We start from the raw sequence: 19,077 nt of genomic DNA on the forward strand, positions 1-19,077 counted from the left end.
AATAGTCTTATTGCAACACTGCCATAATGGAAATGTATGGGCTACATATGGATTGTCTTGGCACTTCTTTGGAGAAATGTGGTAACTTCCACAGTGAAGGATTTGATCTTTTTCAAGTGAGGAAATTGCCTATAAGGTAAATTTAATTCTTTCTCCAATTTGATACATTGGTTTTCTCTTAGTATTTGGGTAAATTCAGTTGCACATTAGAGTTAGGGAAAACTTTAGTGGTTGTATGTTGTTGTCAGGCTATTTATAGTTATCATGGGGAGTCTGCAATACTACAAATGTTTCGGTACTGTTTATACAGTGAAAACAGCTACCATTTTATTTCTGTAAATCTTATTTCTATTACAAATACAGTCTATGAGTAATGGCCCTATATTGCCTCACCTTAGGAGAAATACAGCCTACTTGATGTTCTAATACGTTCTATTATAAGGCCATCCCTGTTCAGTGTCAGCTTAAAAAAGAGAAAAATTTAAAACCATGACGTTTCTCAACACAATTTTTTCAAGTTCCTGGGAGCACTTGTTATCTCTCTTTCATCTCTGTGTTTGTCTGAATCAAACATGTCGTTCTTAGCTTGATCCTGATGTCCCTCCCTGTGACAGTATGCCCTTATATACATTACTCATAGAGCATTCTTATTTCTTCCCCAATCAGTAGTGGCAGTTAATATGCTCACATGCCAGCTTTGCCAACTCAAATATTGTGGGTTTTATGTTTTGCTTATTTTCTTATAATCTGACTGAATAATTTATTTTACAAACTTTAGCCTTTATATTTTGTTTATCAATTCATTATATTCCCAGAGCAACTAAATTTGTAAACTTTGGTTTTTATTATACATCGTTCAAAGTATCCATTTTCAGAAAATGACTTCAAAATTCAGAGATGATCATAGTATAGTTTTTCCTTTCCTTAGGCTCACAGTCAAGGAGGGAAGACAGATCTGTAAATAAATAAAAAAGTATAAACAAATGCATTGTAAAAATAGATTTGTGGATGCTGAATCTCAAAAGAGAAGAAGGGCAACTATCCTTATTGCTTGGATTGAGGGACAAAAGATCTTCAGTGCTAAAACAAAAAGCGGTACTCTAAAAGATGCTTTAATACTGCATCTACCTGAGACAGATGCCAAAGACTAAAGAGGAGACAACATTCGAGTCAGTGTCAGTCAAGTAACAGTTTACCAGATACTAGAAGGAGATGAAGATAGCAGGAGAGCAGAGAAACAGTATTTCCTACTCAGAATTAAGCAACAAATCGGTGTGACTAATACATGAGCTTTGGCTAGTGTGTATGTGTGGGAGTGGGAAAAGAAAGTCCCTAGAGTGAGAATACAGCAGAAGAAAGCTGACAAAGGAAGCATAAATGAAATCATAAGATATGCCATGCCAATCCTTACTGTGTCCTGTGGACCAATGAAATGGTTGGAATGATAACTAGGAAGCAACGCAAAACACTTTTGACTGAAACTGTGTACATATGAGCATAAGTTCCGAAAATCTCTATGATTTCTCTAACTTCTCCTTTCTCCCCTAAATTCTCTTGGAGAAGAATTTGGGACAATACCATCTGAAACCCATATCTTTGGACAATAGGAGGATACTAAGATCTTTTAAGTAGATAACTGAGTGACGAAATGAAACATGTGTTAAGATGCAATTGTTAAATGGAGTGTGGTTAAGCACAAAAGGATCCAAATAGGGACAATGCTAAAGTTGTCTGAGAAAAGTACTGATCTTAAGCCAAGATAATAGTGACAGAAAGAAGTGGATGACTGTGAAAGCCATACAAATGTTGCATTGGTAGAACCTAGTAGAATAAACTGTAGGAAGTTGGGAGGTTGATGGTATGAGGAAGGAGAACACAGTGATAACCCTGTGCTTTCTTGCTTACACTAAAAGCAGCTATACAAAATATCTAGTTCACTTTCTAATAGTCAGTTCCTTTTCCTTAAATTTTCAGTTACTTTTTAAAAACAGCACATCATCACTCATGGCCAGATTTCTTTTATCCAGTCTTCTTCATCTAAGACTTGGCTTTGCTGCTAAAACCCTTTTTGTTTTCATTGTTGTATTGGCTACGACTGTATTTGTGTCTCATTATCAAGGCAGTGGATAGCAATTTTCTTTTTTATGAAGACAGCCCCCAGCTTACACACAGGATATGTTCCAAAAGTTCATTTTTAAAGTTAATTACTTGGACCCTACAGTGCATTTTTTCCATAGAATTAGCCTTATACATAGTGATTTGGTTCCCAGGCCAGTCAACAAAGACCAGTTTAGTCCATAATGCAACTGAACATGTGGGGTTTTGCAATGGTAATTAGGTTGAAATTATACTGTTGCAATTAAAATGGAAACAATAATTGAAAAAGAAATAATCTGAAGATTTTTTTCCTTGAAGGGCAGTGTTTGATGAAAAACATGTTTAATCCTCCGAAGACAAAGTAGAATAGATGAGGACTCGATGCCACAGTTTTAAAAATGCATTTTAAGTAATGTTTCAGGGTGGAGTCAAAATAATAAAGTCAATATTGTGTTCATAATAGGAAAACTTAAAAGTTGAAAAATACATCTTAAGAATCAAGTCAAAAGTAATTGTAAAGCCAGGGTGAGCTTCTTTTAACAAGCTTTTGGTCTTAACTTTTTTCTTAATATATGTAATTTTATAGATCATGTTCATTATACAAAGTGGTGTCTTTCAGAAAGGTATTTTGATTCATGTGTTAGTGTGTACTTGGCAAAGTCTGACCCCCATTTGTCTATCCTGACATCCACTGCCCATCCCCTTTCTTTTCCTTAATAGCTTATCTTCTACTTTCATGTCATATGTACACACACAAATATATGTGTGTGTGTGTTTGTGTCTGTGTGTATGTGTGTGTGGTGTGAAAAAAGAGAGAGGGAATGAGAGAGAGAGAGAGAGAGAGAGAGAGAGAGAGAGAGAGAGAGAAATCTAGATTTCATTTATGAAAGAAAACATGTTTGTCTCTCTGGGTCTGGCTTCTTTTATCTTCTCCATTTCTGTCCATTGTCCTAAGAATGACATTATTTTATACCTCCCTCAATAAGTGTAACAATAGTAGTTAAGGTACATCCATGTGATGAACTTCTACTACAACAATAACAACTACTATTAATGAAGGATAAGCAAGTCAACAACCAATCAGGTTAGGAGTCAGCAGTTAAGCTATCAGCACAACCTATTTTCAGTCCCACCTTCCAGCAGAAACCATGTTCATGTTATCCTCTAAAGCAGACAGAATATGAACAAGAAGAACATAATTTTACTATGTACATGCCGATTAGATTTGGATCTTTTTCTTTATAGGCCTTATATCTGATAGCCACTAATGGAACCCCAGAGCTCCAGAATCCAGAGAGACTGTCAGCTGTATTCCGTGACTTCTTAAATCGCTGTCTTGAGATGGATGTGGATAGAAGAGGATCTGCCAAGGAGCTTTTGCAGGTGAAAATAAAATAGGGCAATTTACAAAGAGAGAGATACGTTGAGCTTTTCTGTGTTAATGTGTAACAGAAAAATATCTCTGTTGAAAGACATGTAGTTAGAGTTAGACCATTGTTGTTAGATCCTGAACAACACAAATAGAGACTTTCATCTATTACATGATTGATTGATTGATCAGGTTGCCTTGCCTTTTAAAGAAGAATTTGCATTCTAATCTATAATTCTCTTTGGTTCTTCCTGAAATTTGATTCTTCAAAGAAAAACAAACCAAAATGTGACTCTCTGATATTGTTGGGGATTTTTGTTCTATATTTTACTTGTGCCTCTGGATGCTATATGTAGGTGCTTTTGGCCAGAGGTGGTTTTCTATATAACTATGCAATTATTTTTTCATGATATTTGCTACCCGAATGCTTTACTGGTCAAAGCCCTTTTGTTTGTGATGCCAAATAGCAGATACCAGCTTGCCTGGGTGAGTATCATGCAGTTCAGACTGTCTCTGTAACCATTTGTCTTTTTTAATGGCTCTCAGGACTAATATAGAAGATGATAATTGGGGCCTGTTATCTCCCAAGCTCATTACATATATAATCTCATTCAGTTCTTACAACAGTGTGGGGGGAGTTGTTGTGACCCTATTTTGCAGATGTGGAAACAGAGGCTCACACAACTCTTGAATGGCAAACAAGTTCTAATTTGAGCCACGGATTGCTTGATTTTCCACCATACATGAAATGAAAACCAATGTAGATTTTTCAAAGATATATTAATTTGACAAAGCATCACATCCCTAGGACTATACAAGTGGTTTCACTGCTAGAGACCATTCCTTTGGGATGAATATCAAGACCTGTGGCATCTAAGAACTGTTTGTTCTCTCTTTGACTTTGAATAGATAAGCCCATTAAACAAAAGGTCCAATACTTGGATATACAAAGTGCTAATCATACACTCACTGTGTTCCACAGTAATTCTTTGCATGAAAATTCTGTTCCAATTGCTCCTAACCGTCTTTTAGAGACAAGGACCCATGTCTGGGGGAAAAATTCTTAACCCATGCCACACAAGAGCTAATCTTATATATAGGAACTATAAAGGCTGCACCATTGTACCATCCCTTTTCTGCTGTGAGCATTTTTCAGATCATCACAGGGTCCTAAAATATTGACTCTCTAATGACACTTTGATAATCTTCTAATTGATCCTCAAATTATAAATGCAAAGCATGACTTGTAAGTGCTTCACTTCCACATCTTTCCAAGCTTGTCACCACATATATATCCCTCTCACACCTTCCCCCTTCCCCAAGGATGTCAAAGACACATGATCATCAATGTAAACACATAGATAAACAGAGCACAGAAAAAAGTATCTAATTATCACACAGGTGGAACTGAACTTCATTGTTCGGACACCAAAGCCCCTGTACTTTGTGCTTCACAAAAGGACTCCGTTGTGGAGATTTTTAACATACCTTTCAAAATGCTGAATTTAAAATGGAAAGCAACCATACTAGAGGAAACGTCTAGAAGACAAATCAAAATGTAAGACAGGAGAGCAGGGAGGCCATCAGGTCAAACACACACTATTGTGTTTGTGAGTCATCCCCATAAAGCTGATGATGGGGTGAAACTGTGACTGAAATGAGATCTATAAGAGATGAATTAGCAAAAGAAGTTAAGGAGAGCTACATTATAGTGAGCAAGAGGCAGAAAGTGGAAGTAGAGAAGGGAGGAGGAGAGTCAGAACACATGCACCAGGGAAAGGCCTGAGGTAGTAGACTGTCACAGGTCCGCAAAGAAGCAAATATTTTTTTTTCTTTCTTTTTTTTTTTTTTTTTTTGCAAATATTTGAAAGAAGGAAAGGAGATTAGCTTGCTTCGACTCTTGTTAATGAGCCAAGAGAACGAATGGAGACACAGCTATTGGGTTTGGCAGTAAGGAGCCAGTGGTTTCAGAGTAAAATTGACTTTAATGCTCAGTTGAAGATGCCTTTTCAAGCCTGAGAGCAGCTCCAACACCATTCATCAATTTAAGAAATGGAGAGTCTGGCCATTACTGAGTGAAATTTTCCAAGCTCTATACAAAAGAGTTTCTGTCTGTGCCAAGTAAATTTCCATAGGGTACTGTGATATGGAAAGACCAAAAAGAAACAAAAAGAAAAAACTCTGAAGAATAAAAGCTGGCAGGGATTTTTTAATTAAATAGTGTCCCAAGGAGTGCTCAAAACATATTTCAATGAAAAAGAAGATATTTGAAGATGTAAAGTTACACCAATGCAGTGGTTCTCAACCTGTGGGTCATGACCTCTTTGGGATTCATATATCAGATACTATGTATATTTACATTACAATTCATAACAGTAGCAAAATTACAGTTTGGAAGAAGTTATGATTTTATGGTTGGAGTTCAGCACAACATGAGAAACTGTATTAAAGGGCTGCAGAATTAGGAAGGTTGAGAACCAACTGCTCTACCGGGAAGGGAGAATTCTAGTAATTCCTCTTTTTTTTCCCCTTCCTTTTACAGCATCCGTTTTTAAAATTAGCCAAGCCTCTCTCCAGCCTCACTCCTCTGATTATCGCTGCAAAGGAAGCAATTAAGAACAGTAGCCGTTAGAAGTGCAAGCCTTACCCCTCACCTTCTCCCTGATGAGTAAGACTGAAATAAAAACTCTGCTGCAGGAAATGTGGAAGAAAAGACAGTCAATTGGGGTGGGGGTTCTTTAACTTTCAAGTGAATAGAAACTTCTTATAAGCCTTTTTCCTACTTCCCTCAGATTATGTAATTTATTTGTAAGCCTGAACCGCAGCCCACACAGGGCAGCAATGTAGAAGTGGCCGTTAAGTGGTCACTTCCACCGTGAAGCGAAAGAGCCAGTAGTGAATCCCCTCATTTTGTGCATTTACTTTGAAGAAAAGGATTTCTCAAAGATGCACACTCCCTCTTCATAGTGTTGTGTTTGTTTTTAAGTTAGAGAGTAGTCCCTCTTGCATTCAAACCTCTTTCAAATCCCCTTACCCAATGTGATGTTTTTTCACTTGCATTGTCATTAGATGTCCAGAAAAAAAAAATAAAAGATGTAAAATGTTTTTTAAAAAGAAAGCAAAAAAGCAAAGAAAAAAACACAAAAACAAAACAAAACAAAACAAAACAAAAAAAACAAAAAACAAGTGCTGTGTGAAGCTGTGGACGTCCATGCCCTAATAGAGTCGCAATTTTTTATTCTTCTTCGGTAGTGGTGGCTTGGTTTGTGTACCTATTTTTCTGCATTTGTATTGGAAAAGGTTTCCTTTATGACATTTTCCAAAAGCAGAGAGGAATATGGGTGTTCAGGATAGGCTTTTAAACGTTGTTGTGTCTAAACAAAGCTCTAATTGTGAGATACTGTCACATTTTACATGGATGCTTATGTAGTAGTTGAATTGTCATGTAAAGCAGCTTGTTGGCCTCTGTGATGACAGAAAAAGGACACACTGAAAATGTGGCAGCGCTGCTGGGTGAGTCCAGGTCCTAAACCTAGGATATCCTGATAAGAGAAACCTTACTTACACAAAGATAGGACTTTCTCTGAGAGCCGAAAGGAAAATGCAGAACTCCTCATTGGGCAGTAAAGAAGCAAGGATAATAGGGAAAGGAATCCTCTCCTGTGCTCCTGCAACATAAGCATTGTACAACAAGCACATTCTGAGGAACTACATCCATTAGTCAACATTCTTCATAGTACAAATGATTCATTTTGACAATTTGTAACACTTAAGAATTTTTTAAAGATCAAGAGATCAGCGATACAATAAAGAATTCAACTCAATAAGAATTGGAAAGTCAGTGAAAGCTACATCCCAGCCAACACTTGGCTCTAAACATTTGATACTGATTTTCTTATGTATCTCTCCGATCTCTTTTGAGGGATATGGTATGTACTTATTTAGTTACTTGGGCTTTTGTCCTTTAAAAGCCTATTCATACAGATGTTGGAAGTTCACCAAGAAAATAATTTTGATCTGTATTCATATATCCCAAGAAATAGTCCAAATGAATTCCTTTTGTGGCTTGAGGAAAATTACCAAATTTGACTATTATTTTACTATTTGTATTTATTAAAATGTATTAGTTAATCTTTTGAAAGTAGAAAAACATCTGGAAGGTGTCTACATAGAAAAGGATATGCATCTCTATTGAGTATATAGTCAGTTGTATGAATTCTAGAAAGTTGTTTCTCTACACCTTTGAAAAGCCAACAAACTGTGCTATACAGCATTTCTTACTTTGTAGAGTCAGAAAATCTGAGAAGAATTTATCTACATTCAGTGAGAGGAGGAGAGCGATGGTACCTGCCTCTCTCCTCTAGGAGATACATCTGTTCATGCAACTAAGATGAAAGCAGGTTCTCTAGAGTTTCTGCTAATCATATGTTTATGTTAAGAAGATGATACCACTGGTGGACTTCCTATTTTCCTACATTAAAAAATTAAGGGATTTACCCCTTCCCTGAAAATATCCACCATGGAATAAAAGACAAATGTGAAGAGAAAATCAAGGGATTATATTAATTTCAAGTTTATTTTGCAAAGAGGTATCTGGGCCTAAATTTTTTAAATGTCACATCTCTCTAGTGAGAGAGGAGAAACGTTAATTTTTTACTTTATTTTATTTTAAAGTAAGGATTTTTTTTCCCACTTGTAGTGCCAGGGAATTCCATAAAGTACCTGGGATGCAAAGAATTCAATTGACTGATGGCTCTGCTCTGCTAGTAGAGAGAGCCCAAACCCTGGTTGGGAAGGCTAAGATATCAATTAACATCCTTTGCATGGTGTAAAGGCCTTTGTTGTTGCTGTTGTTATTGTTGTTACTGTTGTTGTTGTTGTTATTTCTATCGTTGTTATTATTTAGAGGACCCTGGAGCAGTGATCCTTCAGATCACTGTTGGCAGAGAAATGACTGTTCTTTATGCTCTCCACGCAGCATATTCACATTGAGGGGCCAGGTACCTTTTTACCATCACTTTGTACCAAGATCTAATCATCTGTTCCAGTAGCCAGTACTCATACAAGATTATATCTATGTACATGTTCAAATGAGAGCAGCTTCTAAAGTCTTGGACTTGTGTTGAAGAGTTATACATATTTCTAATAAGTATTAGAGAGAAACCATTTCTCATGCCAAAATGATGCTGAAGGGTCCATATTTGGTATACTTGAACAACTTGGCCTCCATATGAGTAATGGTTTATTCCCTTTCCTTGATTTTGTTTTGAGCTCATCTTAATCTGGGTGAGCCTATCCAGATCTTTAACATTGCTAGTTTGCCCTGAGACATTTGTGGGCACATTTTTGAATGTTGATTCAAAATGTCCTGAGGTAGGAATAGGGCAGTGGGGAAGTCAGGGAAGGGTGAGAAGCACAGTAAAGATTATTTATTTAAGAAAGAATAGAACATTAATATTGTAGCTAGGATCCAGTTCGTTGTCATAACCCCATGAGGATTTGGGGATGACACAATCCCCCTAAATCAATCACCATGTTGGGTAATGACTTCGTTCTTGCTGATCTTGTCTATGTGTCATTGTAAATATTTGTGCATCCATGCACCATTTTGGCTACTGGATGGCCAAGTCACATGAAAAGATTTAACTCAAGTATTTATTCTTTAATTGTGTTATTCAGATTTCTTTCAGGCTTGTGATGCACCTACAATGTTTTAGTTTAACCACCTAGTCCTCACATCTATTTCTCCCCTGTGAAGCACATTCCATTGTTAAAAGAAAAAAGAAATATAAATTGCTTCCTGTTTTCTGTATAACCGTCTTAATAGTTTGAGATGTTTGTCTATAATGGATATTTCTCACCTCAAAGATCGTGTAAATAATTCTATTCATTTCCTGAGTGGGTCATTTATTTCTAATGAGGCTGCCAGTTCTCAGAGAGAGTCTATGATGAAGTCACTTTTAAATAACACAAACAGGGATTCCATCTATGTAAAAAAGAAATGTGCATATGGATAAAGACTGGGAACACAGATAATTGAAATCAGTTGTGTTAGGGTGGTGGGATTATATGAAAAATTTTTTGTTCAGAAATTTTCTTTCTTTGATATTGTTATATTATTAATTTAAATAGGTAAACAACAGAAAGGGAACTATAGAAACATAGAAGCGATGCCAGAAGCAGATGCCTCTGGCCAGAGCCCAGAGCATGCAGGGCACAGATATTTCCTAGTTACAATTATTCTGTAGGCTTTATACTTGCCTGGGTACTGAGGTTGGCACACGCTCAGGTATGGCACATGCTTTCTTACCAGAATATTGTCTAAGACAAAGCTAAGGAGACATCACTGCTAGAACTCCAAATGCATTCTTCTGCTATAAAGCAGGCTGCCCTCAGCTTTGGTATGGCATCTGGGTGTCTATTTTGTTTGCCTTAGATTGGAGGGCTGACAACTTGATTAGTCCCAATGATAATACTTGTTCTGGATGCCACCTGTCTAGATTGTTCTAAAAGATTTTTAAGGTCAATTTCGGAAGAATAGAAGGATAAAAGAGCTATCTCCCATCATTTCCTTGCACAACAAGACCTATCATTCTTGTAGGGTTCTTCTTTAAATGACAGTAGGAAAATCCTTTTGGTTTCAATAGAAATTATATTCAATTAAACCTAACTATGAAATTTTTAAAAGAAATATTTAAGATTGTCTGTTAGCATCCAGTTCTAGTCCCATTAGCTTTGCCTTGGGATGGTCTTCTTGTGCTGAATAACTAGAGCTTGTAGGCAGCGATCGAGGTTTGTTTTGTTTTGTTTTGTTTTGTTTTGTTTTGTTTAAGAGAAGGGGAGACCAGCCACCAAAGGAGAAGAATTTCCTTCTAACTCACCAAAGAAATTTTAGGTGAGGACTTCAACAATTATGTTACATAGTGCCGTCAAAAGCAGACCATATCCCCAGAAAACTGCCAAAGGTTTACTTAGCTACTCACAATGTGATGGAAGTCTTTACCCTGCCATCCCAGTTGAACCTTGTCCTTTTCTGCACTCTTTGCAGTTAATATTTACTCAAACAAGTGAATGGTGTGTGGTGTAAACATCTCCCAGTCTTGGAAGAAGCCTGAAATTCATCATTTGTAAACTGACAGTCTATGGGCCTGGGATTTGGAATAACCTTAACACACAATACTGAACATATACTTGCATGTGGATTGGAAAGGAAATACATAGGGCCTTGGGAATAAGGAAAATGTTTCTCCTATGAAAGAGTTTTTCCAAAAGACTTATCTCTACTATAAGTCTTGGTTGTTTAGCTTTTGGTTTTATCAATCCTTTTCTGCTCCACACTCCATTAGCGGTCAAATATATCTAACCCATCTTCTCATGCATGGGAATGTCTGTTTATCAATAAGCAGTATCTCACTAAATCTGCAAATGTGGGGATTGAGATATCACCATGTGCACACCTCTGACTATAAATACAGTGTCAACTTGTAGCATTGAACTTGCAAGGGGAACTTATAAAATCTAATTAGTGCCACCAGCGTCTCCACAGAAGTGGTCATCAGGTGACTGTTGTTCTGTAATACCAATGGGAAGGCAAGTACTGTGCTCACCTGATTTGGTAGCTAGGCAAAAACTGACAATAATGGTAGAGAATGAGTCAGATGTAGTAGAAGTAACCATACCCAGGAAGGAGACATAGATGCTACCATGGGCGTTTTACCTTACTTGTTGTGTGACCTCAAGCAAATCACTTCACCTTTCTACTTATTCATCTATAAAATAAGGGTATTGAGTTAACTGCTCTTCAAGGTTTCTCCAAAAACTTGACATTGGGGTAACAGTTTGCCTTGCAATTTCAACCTGCCAAAGTGCTGGTAAATATCACAAGCTTAAACCTGAATCTCTTATGTTGCAGTTACATAGAATTATGTACAATGGAAAAACTCAAGTAAGTGAAGTTAACACCACTAGGGAATGTTGATGAAACTTGTGGAAACCTTCCAACTTCACAATTGTTTTGTTTTTATTTTAATGTCTTTTTCCCCTTAATGTTCCCAGTTTTCATTTTCTATACACTGTATGCAAAGTCTGGTTTCCATTAAGCTGTGGCTAACATTTGCTACTAGAACAGAAACTCACTGTCACATTTCATCGAATAAAACTGTACTTGGGCCTCTCTTTTCCTATGAAGCAGTTATGGGCCTTAGAACATTAAAGTAGAAATGGCACAGGATGACAAAACCTAAGCATTTTAATGGCGAAGACCACAGTGTGGACCTATGTACTTACAGGTTGCAAAAAGAGCAATGGAAAGACAGTCGCATGCTTTTAGCTGACAAATTAGTTGTTGGGATCAAAGAAAGTAATTCTCATGGAAATTCCCACAGCAGTTGGCTAGTTATAGGAGCATGCTGTTGAAAAAGAAGATAAACTAGAACTTAGTTTGGTGGATGGTCCCTACTGCCTGCCTACAGCAGAGTGCCAACCAGCCCTGAGTGTGAAATTCAAGTTCAATGTGTGTGCTTGTGTGTGGTGTGCTTTTTTGACCCGCATATACTATATTCACTAGTGATGGTAAGATCTTTCACCATTAATGGGTTGTGTTTAAAAATCTCAGTACATCCGACAGTAGGAGCCAGATCGCAAAGATACTGACATCTACTGGGATTGAACTCATAACATCCAGATAAAATAAATTGAGAAGGATCTTCATTTTCACTGTTTATCGGAGTTGTATCTCATTTTGCTGTGCATAACTTTTGTCAAGATGTGTTATTTGTAAATCCATGTGTAGTGAAATTCTTCTGTAATTTTGGATTAACGGTATTTATGGTCTTCTGTTTGTTTGACTTTTAAGTAAGTCATTTCTGTTGTAGACTTGCTGATGGTATGACGCCATCCCTCTGCCCTCAGCAGCTGATCTTTTTGAGGATTTTCATTTCTGGTATTGTTATTTTAAATTGTGGTTGAAGCAATAGAAATTTGAAATATGGATTGTGCATGACTGTGTCTTGAGTGTAAAAATATTGCAGTTTGAAACTTGGACCTAAAGTATTGCAAATAAAATGACAAACATCAATTACCTGTTGCTGGCCTCTTCTGTTACTCTCTTGCCCTACTCTGATTTCATCAATCATGTTGCCTCTTTCACATTTTAGAGGGTATCACTCACTCTCTTACAGGTACAGAGGTGATAAAATGGCTAGCATTTTACCAATACAGAAGATACACCAAAGAATCTCCCACTGAATAACTCAGATTCTCTGTCTAGATCAAAAAAGTAAATGTATATACTCAATACAGAGCAAAAGCTTGGTAGATCCCAAAGGGAGATGAAGGAAAATCGCCATAAGAACTTCCATCTGAACAGCTAGTCAATTTTGATTACTTTTCTGCTGAGAAATTTCTGAATATGCAATTCCATGTTCATGATGTTATTTGTCTTACATCTTTTTAAAAGGATTTTATTCCTATGTATGTGTGTTTGCATTATGTACAGATTTGTATGAGTGCCCATGAGTATCAGATCAGAGAGCATGGGATCTCCTGGAAGCAGAGTTACAGGCAGTTGTGAGCCTGCTCATGTGGGTGGTGGGAACTGAATTCTAGTCCTCTGCAGGAGCAGAAAGCCACCTCTCTAGCTCCTTCCCATATCTTATATCAGGGTCTTCAGAGGATCAAAGAAATTCCAAAAGAGCATCACTAAGAATCTTTATTCATTTACTTACACATTTCTTTTTAAAATCATTTGCCGCTCCTTATGGAGTGTGTATTCAATGTAATATACCTTTCTGTAAATGGATACAATGCCACCCATCTTGCCCACAAATGCCAATGGATGGCTTTAAAGACAAAGGCACCTGCCTCCAAGCCTAATGACCAGAGTTCAATCTTAAGAATCCATGGGGTAGAAGGAGTGGATCCACTCCCCAAAGTTGTTTTCCTGACCTCTACACCCACGCTATGATATACATGCTCCCACACACCCACCCAGATGCACACATATAGATAAAGGTAATTTTTAAAATGTCACTTAATTGATTTCTAATGTACTGTTACTTATATGTAGGCCTTATACTTTTTTCTCTTTATGTGGAAAGTTGGAGACATTTACTGTAAATATGAGTAAATTAGAAGCCCTTATACCCAATCAGAAATCAGTTGGTCACCTCTACAACCTTCATATAACTATTGCATTGGTAGCGCCACTTTGCCAGCAGGTCAGTATTATAGCGCGCAGTGTCCAGCACTGAGTAAAACCATTGATGCCTTTCCTCTCTCAGCAGCCTGCACACAGAAATCAGACTTTCTGACGCTGTAAGCTAGCCGGCTTGGAGAGAATTTCTTGGTAAATTTGAGGCCAGCTTCTCTCTTCCTTGCATTCAAAGTGTTATATTCAGCAACGTGATCTTATCATCTACTGATGGTAGAAAACCAAGAAAATGGCAATATCCTATGCTTCTTTAGCTGTGCATTCAGGTTCCACTGAAGTTTTCATTTAATAATTCTTAAAATCTTGGAGCAGCATTGTCCACCAATGCAGGGGACTTCTGTCCTCCATGTATATACATATATACGTGTGTGTGTGTGTGTGTGTGTGTGTGTGTGTGTGTGTGTGTGTGTGTGTGTAGATTTCCATAGGTTTTATGTATTCTTGGATTTTGCTAACACACTCTCTACATTCCCTTTTCCCCAATCCTGTTAGACCCACTTAAACCTTTCACTTTGAGTATAAGGTTCCTCTTCTTTCATGTCATTTCTGTTCTGCTATCCCTTCTAGTTGAGTATTTTCCTGGGTTGGAATGCAGATTAAACCACTTTAAGATTCCATCTCATTAACATAAGTATGGCCCAAATCATGAACCTGACAACAAATGCTGGCATAGAGTAAAACCTTTTATACACTGTTGGTAAGAATGTAAACTAGGGAAGCCACTGGGGAAATCAGCCTAAAGACTTCTCAGAAATGATCAACAGAACCTTGACTATAAACATAACCATGACCCATCTATATCACTTTTAAGTATATACTCAAAGGACCATATCATACTACAGAAACATTTGCACATCAATGGTTCATTCACAATAGCTAAGAAACAGACTCAACCAAGATGATCCACAACTGATGAAGATAAGGAAAATGTGGGATATATTCCCAATGGATTATGACTTAACAGTAATGATAAATCGGATTATAAATTTTGCAGGTAAATGACTATAACTGGAAAAATGTACTGAGTGAAGTCACCCAGGCTCAGAAAGACAAGTGTCATTTATTCTCTCTCATGGGTTGATCATAGCTTTGAATCCTTTATATTTAACTTGAAATATATGGGAAAGCCAGGGAACTAGAAACTAACCACCTTAAGGAAAGAGCATAATAAACTGTAGGCGAAATAGGAGTTGAGAGAAAGAATACTGCTGACAGAAGTGTTCAAGCAATGGAAGAAGATGGAGAATGAAGAAAGGAGGTGTTGGCAAAAGGCTAAGCAAAATCAAAGGCTCATGAAAAATATGTAGAAATTATTTTATGAACAGTAAAATTACCAGTTTTTATAAAAATCAATAGCATTTTTTTTTTACCACAGCAACTTGGAGAAACAAGGCATAAACAATGAGAAATGGATTCATCTGCAGCTTAGTACTGCTCATTTGTTTGCTGGAACTCTAGCTTTGTCCAAGTCCTTCATATTCTACTGTAGTAGAATGGGCCTAATACCTGAAATGCTAACTACAAATTGTTAGCTGTACTGTATATTCTCAGAGGCATCAGCTACCAGGCTCTTGGTTGGTTAGATTCTATTTGTTTACCATATTTTTTATTTCTATTTTTTTCTTTTTTCTTTTTTCTTTTTTCTTTTTTCTTTTTTTCCCTAGACAGGGTTTCTCTGTGTAGCCTTGGCTGTCCTGAACTCACTGTGTAGACCAGGCTGGCCTCGAACTCACAATGATCCGCCTGCCTCTGCCTCCCTGGTGCTGAGATTATAGGCGTACACCACCACTGCCTGGCTTGTTTGCCACATTCTTATATGGTAAATACCACCACTACCACAGCCGTCTGCTAATCCTGAACCAGCATCACCATGCAATTACTCAAGTGCATGCCCCTCTACTTACCTGTGTTTTCAATATACATATGAGTCTCTGGTACTAGTAGAATTCTGGATAGGACCCTGGGGTAAGCCATTCATTTGTAGCACTATTCCTGAAAGCAAATGGTCACCTCCGTGGGATCAAACCATTTTGCTACGTTTTTGTAACATTTAATAGTTCTATTTTAATTATTTACACCTAGTCAATGAGTTAGGAAACATGATTGGTTCTCACATCCCTTTCTTTACTCCTGAGACTTGTATTCTAGTGCTTTTCTGACCCATCATCTGCCATGAAACTTAATCTGTAACTTTTTCTGCAATCCTTGCTTTTGATACCTTCTGTTATTGTAGGCACTTTGGAGTTGGCCTCTTGACATTCCAAGGTTCTCATGTAGTGCCTGTTCTGTCCAACACATTACCTGACCTCAGTGACTCCCCTTAACCATAGAGGAAGAGTCCACTATCCCTTTTGTTATGTATCTTTCATAATTCTAAAGCCGGAACCATGGGGATGACACTACCAAGGTTGGCTGCTCACTTGGCATGGATCCTAGATTCCTTTAATCACATTTGTAGCAGCTTTGCTTTTTGTTGCTTTTTAGAAGGCAAAATTTCCTTAAGCCCCCTTTCCCACAAATTGAAAGCATAGCTGGGTGGGGTCTTGCTCTGGGGGCACTCACCCCTTTATTCCATTTAGGATCAGATCTCTTCTTAATCTCTTAATCTCTTTCAGCATAAACTTTGGCTCCAACAGTAAATGCTCTACTGTGCTTTTTCTCTTCAAACTGTATATTTTGTGGGGGTTTTTTGCCCCATTTGTTTATTCATCATAGACCTGCATAAGAGTGATTACTAGTAACCATGCCACAGAGGCAATGTTAGGCTGTGTTGATATCTACTCCACCAAAGAAAGTAATCCATTCCTTTTCAATTAAACTTCATGCAAATTCTTAGACCAAGACTGGAAAGCAGCCCATTATAGTTTTTGCTTCCCTCTGAGGCCTGTTGAGTAGGCCCTCCACCACTCACATGGCTCTTGACATTACTGTCTTCCGAGCTTCTACTAAGATGGTCTGTTAAGCCCTTCTTACAGCATTCTACCAGTTTTCTAGTACAAAGTCTTCCACATTTCTACAAAAAAAAAAAAAAGAAACCCACATGATCAGTTTTGTCACTGTGATAGCAACTTCTTTCTTGGTTTCTTCTCTATTGCTATGATAATACACCACGAGCAATAAAAGATTATTTCATTGACTTAGAGTTTCAGAAAGTTGGAATACATGGTCTTTATGAAGGGAAACATGGCAACAAGCAGGCAGGTGTGGTGCTGGAGTAGTAACCAAGAGCTGACATCTTCATCCACAAGCATGAGGCAGAGAAAGCTAACTGGGAAGGGTATGGACTTCGGAACCATCAAAGACACATCCAGTGACACTCCTCCTAAAAAGGCCACACCTCCTAATTTTTCCCAAACAATTCCACACTATATATTCAAAAGCTCATATGAATCCAAACACATAAGCCTATGAGGATCATTCTCATCCAAATTAACACATATTTTTATTATATTTTGCTTTTAACATATACATTTATATTATTACACACAAATAAAATAAGCTACATACAGCACGAAAAACCACAAGACAATCAGGAATTATATAGATGTTACATTCATAGTGATTTGACTATTTGTATTTGGCAAACTTGAAGTAAACATCATTCCTATCTTGTTGAGTCTAAAATTCTGAATGAAAATCAATATTTATCATATCTCACCTCTAAAACTTCTATCTAGACCTAAAAATATCTTAACTCCTGAACAACTAAGCTTCATTGTAAGACTGAACTATCTGGTCTTCAACCCCATCAGAGACTTAAGAAAGAATAAAACTTAATTACCTGAGTGAACTGGAAGTGCAGGTTAGCAGCTTCCAAAATGAAAAAAAAACAAAAACAGATAGTTTACTGCCTGAATAGTCACTCCAAACTCTCTATAACATTGAAGCATCATCTTCAGCTCTCTGACCCATTATTATCTGACATTATCTCATATTTCTGAGGCAGGAGCTATTGAGGACTTGTTTACCCTGTCTTGGCAGAGTTTGGCCATCAACTCTGCCTGCATCCAAGCTTGCCCATATTTAGGCACAATTTTGTCTCAGGCAGAAATGAGGACATTTTTCCCAGTGGCTGATTTGCCATGTTTGAAGTCAACTCCATAAGAAAGTTCTTTGATTCTTATCATCTTTGATGTAGGCTGGATGTTGTCAGAAGTTAACCTGTCTTATTGTCAAAGAATCTTTAGAATAATTTTTAAAAATCTTTAAATGCCTTATTCTGCAGGTCTCTGAGGCTTTTGAAGACCTTATCAAACCATTTTGTCTTATATATCTATAGAATCATATCTATCTGTTAAACCTAGGATATATATTCTTGTCATAAAAATAGACTAGTAATTGACATGACCATAATTTGATCAACTAAAAATTAGCTTGTATTACTTAATTATCCTAAACAGTCTGCAATGTCACTTTCAAGGTACTGGAAGTAAACCATGTATTATAATTGAGTTGGATGAGTACAATATCTCATATTAGAGTAGAAATATATATAATGTGTGTGAAGAATAATCTTAAATTTGAATTCTATACCAATGTATCAAAATTAAACTCATTTTGCTTCAATATACAAAATTCCATATCAATGAATTAAAAATAACAGTATTTGTGAGTAACAAGGCCTTAAATTGAAGAATAGCTTCAATAATCTACTTTTTGTTCTATCATTCCTATATATTTTTATATCACCCTTTCTTTCAGCTCCTATCTCCCTACTACAAAAGAAAAAGAAAAGAGAGACATACCTGAGTCCAACCCAGCTTTCTCTCTTTATAAGACCAATAATAACTTACAACCAACTCCCAATGAAAATAAGCATCTGTAGCCTAAGAGAGCAAACAGAAACCTGGCCAACCCCCATTAGGAGAAATGGAGCTTTGTTCTCTTGGTTTCTTCAGGCTGATTTGGGGCAAATAATACGTTTGAAGGGGCCCATCGCAATACAGGTGGTAAACTTTAAACCCCTACCCAGATCTAGCCAATGGTCAGAACATTCTCCACAGTTGAGTGGAGAGTGGGATATGACTTTCTCACATACTCTGGTGCCTCACATTTGACCATGTCCCCTGGAGGGGGAGACCTGGTGGCACTCAGAGGAAGGACAGCAGGTTACCAAGAAGAGACTTGATACCCTATGAGCATATACAGGGGGAGGAAGTCCCCCTCAGTCACAGTCATAGGGGAGGGGAATAAGGGGAAAATGGGAGGGAGGGAAGAATGGGAGGATACAAGGGATGGGATAACCATTGAGATGTAACAAGAATAAATTAATAAAAAAAAAAATGGGCAAATCGTTAAGCAAGCCAGGGATAGCATATGTGGTAGTTTCTAAATGTTAAAAAAAAATTCTAAGCTTAACAGGAGTCCTGTATGGGACAGACTGAAATGCTGGACCAATTGG

The 19,077-nt window shown here is 37.3% G+C and overlaps 1 protein-coding gene across 1 annotated transcript in view; it reads left to right on the forward strand.

The window, feature by feature from the left end:
- Window positions 1–6,580, forward strand: part of Pak3 (p21 (RAC1) activated kinase 3) — a 116,800-nt gene extending 110,220 nt beyond the window's left edge. Inside the window, exons 18-19 of the mRNA XM_051142529.1 lie at window positions 3,343–3,480; window positions 6,009–6,580. Of these exons, the coding sequence (XP_050998486.1) occupies window positions 3,343–3,480; window positions 6,009–6,098 (228 nt within the window). The 3' untranslated portion in view covers window positions 6,099–6,580. The remainder of the gene's footprint in view (window positions 1–3,342; window positions 3,481–6,008) is intronic.
- Window positions 6,581–19,077: the final 12,497 nt, after the last annotated feature.

The sequence above is a fragment of the Acomys russatus genome, chromosome X (genome assembly GCF_903995435.1).
Source record: "Acomys russatus chromosome X, mAcoRus1.1, whole genome shotgun sequence".
In the NCBI taxonomy this organism is placed as follows: Eukaryota; Metazoa; Chordata; class Mammalia; order Rodentia; family Muridae; genus Acomys; species Acomys russatus.